Here is an 8,656-nt window from a genome sequence, read left to right as displayed (position 1 = left end):
AAATAACACATTGATATAGATATTCTAACTGTGATCAAAAGGGCTGTCTGTCAGGACTGTAGCAGCTTATGAGTGTAGTAATGGATTTAAAGACATATCAACATTATTTCAAATCAGACAGTTGAATGACATCCATAACAACTGTCAATGTTATAAATGTCTGGCCTTCTAACCAAGGTTACAGCATGAAACTAAAAGTTTCAAAAGATCCTAAAATGTCACCACATGACCTGGACTAGGCTAGAATGGAAGAGAATTCACAAGTTTAAGGGAGGAAATCTCAGCTTTCTAGAAAAAAAAAATAAATTCAGATCGAGGTTTGCCGCAAAAATGTAGACAGTGAAATTATTATAAACCAAATACAACATTGCAGGAAAACAAAAATCTCCTACAAATCAAGAAGTATAAAATTTTGCTGCAGCAGAACTTGCCAGATATTGATCATATAAACCACCATTACTTCTACCGTGTTTCTGAGGGTGTTGGAGAAAAATATGAGACGTACCCATGTGCTGTATATGAATAAAAAAAAGCAAATAACTGRAGAAAAACTCATCTTTGCAACATGACACTGATCCAAAACATACCGACAGAGACTGGCTTAGAACTATGAAATAACTTGGTCCAACTCAAAGCTCAGGTCTTGATTTTAGTTGAGTGATTTTAATGAGGCTGTACATGCAAGAAGACCCCCAACATGTCACAACTGAAAGGGAAAATGCTGGACATCGGTACTTGGCAGCCTCACCTCAGACAGACTGAGCCAAGGAAGCTGAGCCACAATCCAGCAGCTTGCCACCATCACGTCAGCGTGTGAATGGGTGAATGGCTGAATGCAGCGCGAAGCGCTGTGGGGTTCTCTCTGAACTTGACAAAGCGTAATACAGGATRTCTTACCCTTTACCAAATGAATAAAACCCACTATAGGGACTCATGTTATTTTATATGTTGTTTCATCTTAAAGTGATAAGCTGGTATTCATTTACCTGAAAGCCAAGGAGAATGCAGAGGTACCACGGKGGCCTGTCATTCAGGGAGTAAACCAAGTTGACACCTTTGTCTACCGTCTGTCGTAGAGGCTCATCGGTGTGTGGCTCCACAGGGTCGGTTAGCTGTGGCTGTTCGTCACTGCCCTTGAAAATAAACACAGCCGGAAAAAAAGGTAAACAGGTGATGAATTCCAGTCTAAGCCTTTTTCCAAACCAAGAAAAGAGCTGTGACTGTCTTGAATTCTGCTCTGGCTTTGTTGCTGGTTTAGTCTCAACATTTAAAACATAGGAGGAGAACTCAGAGAAGGAGAAATGGGCAAGTAGATGCACTTATCACATTCAAATATTCAACAATTGGTTTGATTTTTGATAGTTTTTGTTATTATTAACAATTCATTTTATTATTAACMAAAAATTACTTGATTGTACATTTTAAATACACAACTGAATGACAATAAAATGTGTCTACTATGTCTTTTTGATTGCTTTCACTGAATAAACTGAATAATTTAAGCTTTCATTGACTGCTTGGTTTGGAACCAAGTGTATGCAGATATGCAGATTCTTCCTGGAAAGGGAAATGACTGATTGGCAAAATATATTTGTCTTATAAATATTTATTGGAACTTACTTTTTTTATCTGCATGTTRGAACGTGAAATTATTTTCAGCGAAGTCAAGTAAAAAAAAAAAAAWGTAAATAAATGGGGTAAAAACTCGCAGAACACATGGAGGTTGTTCTGAGCTTGATCTAACCCAACAGAAGGAGGGTTACATGTACCCAGCTTTGGTTCAAAAAAGCTGATATGTTTTTGCTGTTCTACAGTTTTATTTTACAGGTTTTGCAACAAAACAAGTTGTTCCAATTGGCTTACAGCTTTGTTCTTTAAGGCTTTTGAAAGACCTTTTTTAGCTCAACCAGACCGTGTTGTCACAGTTGATGCCAAAAGTTCGGAGACCGACAGAAACCGTTCTCACAAACTTTACTGCCTCACGTTGTAACCACAAATGAGGAGGATGAATTCAGATCCCCTTACATATTCMCTGTTTTTTCTGTTGTTGTTATTTTGTTTTGTTTCGTTTTTTCTGATTTTACTCATATGTAATTGTTTCAAGTTATTAAACAAATTGTAATATCTTACATAGACTGATTATTTCCAGACTGGTAGATTTAAGAAATCACTTAGAAAGACAAGGGCTGAAATACCTGAATAAGAATGCTCAATGATCCTCCTCTGTACCGAAAGCATAGAACCCACCATTCTGAAAAGAGCGAACTTTTCAGAATGTTGAAAAGCAGAAAGAAAGGAAAATGCTTATTAGGTGTGTTTCTGGTTTGGAGTGAATGAACATAGCTACACAAAGTGTAATTTTGTCAGATGTTGACATTACTCAGAGAAGTAGAGGTTGCAAACTGGTGTAGACCACACATATCATGATAAAGGATAGTCCTCCCGTCCGAGCTGGATATTTGGACTTTGAAATCTTTCCAAGTCTTTCACCACCATCAGTGGATGGGAACGTTCCACCATTCCCAGCCCAGCCTGGTGTGCCACTCCAGGCTGACAGTCCTCCCCTCTGTACTGGAGGTTTTGACTTTTCAGAGTTTTGTGCCTCTGATCAGACACAGACCCAACAGTGATGGGAAAACTGTGAGTTGTTGTTGTTGTTGTTGAAACATGAAAATGGAGAGAAAGTCAGATTGCTCTTCTAAGAGGAACTCAGACGTATTAGAAAATCATTTCAGAAACACTTTTCATTACCTGAACTTTCGGTGAAGCAGTCCCACTCAGGAGTAATGGGAAACCTTCTTCACCTCTTCCTGCTTCACCTGCATATTATTATCTCAACACATCTTCAGCCCAACCAAGCTGCCAATGGTAACCAACCCCATATGCAATTTCTGTTAGCATTCCTGGAGTAAACTGTCTTAGATCTATTGGAATCAGATGCAGCTTGTAAGAAATAGACAAAACCTGCTCTCAGTTTGAACATACATTTTTATATTTTTTCAGTTTAAGCCACAATGTACATTTTTTGTTTTGTTTTAAAGAGGCAATATTTTATGTTTTCCAGACAGATAGGGCCATTTCATAGCTCAATCAAGTAACTGAAGTTAAAATACTTCACTTATTATAAAAATGCTATTTACATATGAAATATGACTTAAAAGACATTTTCCTTCTTAATTTAATGCCTGGAAATCGGGCCTCTGTCTCTCCTGCTCTTTTTGAAACTTTGCCTTCAGGAAGTCATCACAACATGGCTCCTCTATTAACCCTTTAATGACATTTTTACAAGCATGGTTGTTCCCATGAGAGGGAGCTCGTATAATGAGATCAGCAGATGCGCAGGTTTTTGCTAATTGCTGCCGGCTAGTCTGAAGGAGCTGATTTGGAAGTTGCAGGGGAGGATTGCTATGTGAGGCGGGGGCTCGGAAACCGCAGGTCCTGGAGGCTGAGTCTCAAAGGCTGCGCTCAATTTTGCTGAATGGTTGCCACAGGATATTAAAAGAGTTCTCAAATATACATGGAACAATCACTGCAACACTCCAGGTATGTTTTTGATGAGGGAATAACCTAATTACATGATGTAAAACTATTATGTACAAGTTGATTTTACGTAATAGTGCACATTTATAGTACAGAGCTGCTTAGAACATCCCAGGCTCAATCCTTAGATATCCATGAGTACAAACGCCTACGATGGGCTAATGGACRGATTCTCACACCCAGGAAAGTTAATTTTGTAATTAACTGTGGAAATKTATTGTGCAATGATAATATATATTTTAACACACTTAACCAGAGCCACCACAATGTCTAGGAAACCTTATGGGATACACACTGTTTGTAACAAAACACTAAGTTTTGAAAATGAAAACTTGATTACACAAAACTTATATTTATTACATCATATACACACACACACTTCTGGAAGAGATTATATGGAAACTCTTTGGTGTATTCTAAGATGTTGCTGCAAACAATGTCTTAAGCATTTGAAACATTTAATATTTGCATTCCTTTTACCAAAACTGGTTCCACATGTACACTTAGCATAATTTCATTTAACATGAAAATCTGAAAAAGTGCAGAAAGTATGCAGGAACCACATCAAAGTTTTGAGTTACGTTCAACAAAATCCTGAACTTTAAACATTTTACAGGGGAGAACTTCCGGGTGGCAGAAGGCAGCTTAGAAAACCTCAGATCTCTCAGTCCTAGAAGTCATCCTAGACGTAAAAGCTCACCAGGGCAGAACGCAGAATGACCAAATCTAAGTGCTAATGGTCTTTGTAAGGCAGATAGCTAACTGCATGGACAACAACAAAGAGGTAAGTCTGACAATTCTCAAAGAATCGAGGGCTTTCGAAAAGTGACATCAAGGGGGAAATAGCAAAAACTAACTAAATGTTAGCTGAAGCAGAGACAGAGATTACAACTGCTGAAGATCATTGTAACATTTACATTTAAGAGCCAGAAACCAGGATGGGGAAGATTTCCAAAAGATTTATTACCAAACACAGCGGGATGGCATTGAAGTGGTCCCGGAATACAAAAAAACAAAGATGAGTGACAAGACTGGATGGGAACCCGGACACAGGGAAAACAAAAAGGAGATTTACCAGGAATCAGGGATTTACAAGGTCCAAGAATCCAGCTTCTGCAGGGCTGGAGGATGTGTGATAGACTAGCCTTGAGGGCCTCAGAGATGTTCACTGAGCAGAGATAATTGCGTCCACAAGCCAATTATTCATGGTTCATAAACTGTCCAGGGTCATGCACAGGAGGGTCTCAGGCTAGAGGGGAAAAATATCCAGAATTACAACAGGCTTGAAAYGGGGTCAGAGTCAGGCAAGGTTTGGCAATGGCAGCTCATAAACTCTCCTGTCATACCGGTAAGGACAAGGCAAAAAGAAGTGGTGTGAGACGAGCAGGGCCAGTAAACTGTTGGCTCATGAACCAGAGCTTRAAGGCATCAGACAGTCTCACACTGAGCAGGTGAAGAGAAGGTGTTTAAAAATGGAGTGCTATGAGCAATCAGCAGAAGATYAGCAAAAAGAATCAAGGTGGAACTGAAATCATGACAACTATACAKCTGCATTTCCATTAACCAAAAAATTGTGCAAACTGAAAGCAAGAAAATGGTACGACAATTTAGAAAAAAATAAAACACATTTCTTTTGATAAAACGTTCTTGCAATGGGACAAGGTTTTTTTTTTGTGGTATCAAAATAGATGTTTTTCAYAAAACTGCAATGAAACWCTTTTCATCACACGAGTCATGTGATCAACAGCCAGATGTTTCTACTGACGAAAACCACAAAGAACACGACGGAAAATGGCAGGAGGATGATGGTTTGTTTTTGTTATTTTGCAGCCAATGTTCAGTTGGCTCCACCAGAGCTCTCACAGCATCACACAGTTCATGAAAAGTTGTGTGTCATTAAAATGTGTTGAAACCACAGATTATAATTTCCCCTTAAATCAGGGCATATGTAGCGGCTCCCAAGTAGGCGGGGCTTGTTGCGCCAACAGCTAAAAAAGACGTCTCCTCTGATGGCTGATAGATGATGAGTCATCATTGGCCCTGCTATACTTCAACCATGATTTGGTAATTATATACTTCAACCATGATTTGGTTGAAGTATGAATATACAGCATAGCTCATGTTACATCAGTCGCTGTCATGATTTTTAGTAACTTATCGTATGAAGAATCTTATTGATGTTATTTTAATTTACTTTTTATTTAATGGAAACAGCAGAATGGGCTGCACAGTGGTGCAGTTGGTAGAGCTGTTGCCTTGCAGCAAGAAGGTTCTGGGTTCGATTCCCGGCCCCGGTCTTTCTGCATGGAGTTTGCATGTTCTCCCTGTGCATGCGTGGGTTTTCTCCGGGTACTCCGGTTTCCTCCCACAGTCCAAAAACATGACTGTCAGTTAATTGGTCTCTCTAAATTGCCCCTAGGTGTGAGTGTGTGTGTGCATGGTTGTTTGTCCTGTGTGTCTCTGTGTTGCCCTGCGACAGACTGGCGACCTGTCCAGGGTGACCCCGCCTCTCGCCCGGAACGTTGGCTGGAGATGGGCACCAGCAACCCTCCTGACCCCATCAAGGGACAAGGGTGTAAAGAAAATGGATGGATGGATGGATGGATGGATGGAAACAGCAGAATTGCAAAGTTGTGTCTTTTTTACACGAGCAGTAAATAAAGATTTGCACACATTTATAATGAAAACAGCTACTTTGCATGGGGCAAAGGGACTCCATCTAAAAAGAAGCTGTGGTGGCTGTGGGTGATTTGTTACTGGGGAATGATTTTACTGTTCTTGTCTTTGTCTTGATGAACGTTTTTTATTAGCATATGTTTTTAGAAYATGCATGTGTTTCAGATTTCAATTAGAATTGTTGGGGTAAAATTATATTATCTATTTCAAGTAATTATAAAGTAATTTTTATAAAAAAACAAAACATTTTCCATCTTTTGAAAATAGTCATTTTTAAGCTAACTTGCGTTGTTTGTGTGGAAGATGTTCATTGAAAAGTTCTTCTGCTTTGTCTCTGACTCCTGACAAACCACCAAACACGTTTTGACATGGAAATAAGCASAAAAATAGGTTTCCAGTTTACAAACCCTTTGGTGAATTTGGAATAGGTTTCCTAAAGGCCGTGAAACTCCGTTGCAGCTGTTTTATAGGGATAGGAAACAGGAAAATGGTGGAGAGAGAAGAGCGTTGATGACAGGAAGCCTTTCTTTTTTTATTTGTTATGTTTCAAGGTTTGCTGTAATGCATTAGGACGTTCTGTGCTGTTCCGGAAATTAACTAACTAAAGTCTTTACTGATAATTTCTCTGTGGAAAAARCTTTTTGATTCGGTAAAAAATAAGACGGGGTGTCAGATTAAAGCAACCATGTGGCTGAATGTTTCATAAATCATCAGATCCAGCCTGGTGARAACCTTCAGTTATATCTCATCATTACTTAAGTCACACACATGATTTAAACCGGTGAGGCAAACAGAAACAGTCTACTTTATTGTTCTGGATTTTTCTCTCTGTTTTTACTATATTGTTACAGTTTCTCAGCAGGTATTCAACTAAAAACAAAATGGCTCTGGAGGTCGCATGTGCAAACGTTTGCTTCCATCTACTGGCCATCCGACGGCACTGAAGCATAGCGGGAACACACACAGAGGAATGCACACATATTTGTTGCATTATTTGCAACAATTATTAGAGCTAAAGCAAGCCACTGCTTTTCAAATCATCATTTAATTTACTCATAAACAAAGAAGGTTAAGAGAGAAAAAGTRGCTGAAATTTTAGATAGGCTACTATTTGTRCTTGTTCTCGTTTCACTTCAGTTTGATCAAAATCATCAGGAATCTCAAAGACGGAGAAAACGCCCTCTGAGAAGTAGGTCATTCATTCCACCAAGTTTKTGTCAAGTGCGCATTCAGATTAAATGAAATTAAGGATGAAAATATATTCAGTAAAGCCTCCTGTGTGAGTGTGATGTTGTTTCCCGGCACTGCAAAAACGCAAAATGTTRCCAAGTATTTTGGTCGATTTTCTGGTGAAAATATCACCTTTGAAATAAAACATAAATAACACAAATTAAAAGTACTTGTCCCATTGGCTCCCGGTTCAATAATATTAAGAAATTATTGACTTAAAACAAAACACTGTCCTATTTCTTGCTGAAAAGTTACTTGTAAGTTAGTTTWGTCTTATTTTAAGTGTACTGAGATATTTTCACTAGAAAGTAGACCATAATACTTGGTAARATTTCGTGTTTTAGTACTGTGGTGATTGTTTGCTTGTCCAGGAAGACTGAATGACTCGAYACAATCTGTTGGGTTTCCTTAGACAGAACATTTTTTAAACTACTTTGAGTTTATTAACTGAACGTAATTTACTGTTTGATAAGTAGGATCGATTGGAATGTATGTGTGACTTATCAAATCAAATMAAATTTTATTTGTATAGCACATTTCAGCAACATGGCATTTCTAAGAGCTTTAAATCAGAAAAACACAAAAATACAAAGACATAGAACCCAGTTTTTGAAACATTACATTTTGCTGTTATTACACATTAGATTGTCGATTAATATTTCATTGATTATATTTATGCTTGTATGTGACTTGTGAACTGGTGTTAYAGAAATAAATTGAATTGAGTTGGGTGTGCAAGAGAGAAATGCCTGATTGTAGAGCACTGGCTGAATTGAATTAAAATGGTGAGAATTTTTATATGAAAACAAAAAACTGCAGTTATTAGCACCTCAATTGTTTCCTAAAGGTCATGGTAGTCTAAGATATTGTTGTGCTTACATACATTTCATTTATTTATTTATATATACACTTTTGCTTTGTGTACTTTCCTAWCTGTCAAGAGTTAAAATTTACTCCTTATTTACATTTTTTATCTATTTTAGGTAGARAGACATGTAGGTTTTTACTTTATTTATTTTATTCTTATAATTGTGCTTCAAAGGACATTCCTGAACTTGACCAAATGTAACAAAATAGCATTAATGATGATTATGTAAAAAAAAAAGGTAAATTAAACTATTATTATTATTATTATTATTATTATTATTATTATTATTATTATTATTATTATTATTATTATTATTATTATTATTATTATTATTATTATTAT

The 8,656-nt window shown here is 37.4% G+C and overlaps 1 protein-coding gene across 1 annotated transcript in view; it reads right to left on the bottom strand.

Annotated features, from left to right (window-relative positions):
• LOC103465623 (solute carrier family 23 member 2) overlaps positions 1-8,656 on the bottom strand; it is a 63,395-nt gene that overhangs the window by 49,297 nt on the left and 5,442 nt on the right. The window contains exon 2 of the mRNA XM_008410623.2: positions 987-1,133. Coding sequence (XP_008408845.1) covers positions 987-1,133 — 147 coding nt within the window. The remainder of the gene's footprint in view (positions 1-986; positions 1,134-8,656) is intronic.

The sequence above is a fragment of the Poecilia reticulata genome, linkage group LG6, assembly GCF_000633615.1.
Source record: "Poecilia reticulata strain Guanapo linkage group LG6, Guppy_female_1.0+MT, whole genome shotgun sequence".
Taxonomy (NCBI): Eukaryota; Metazoa; Chordata; class Actinopteri; order Cyprinodontiformes; family Poeciliidae; genus Poecilia; species Poecilia reticulata.
The sequence above is the reverse complement of the archived record's forward strand: the minus strand, read 5'-3'. Positions and strand labels throughout refer to the sequence as shown.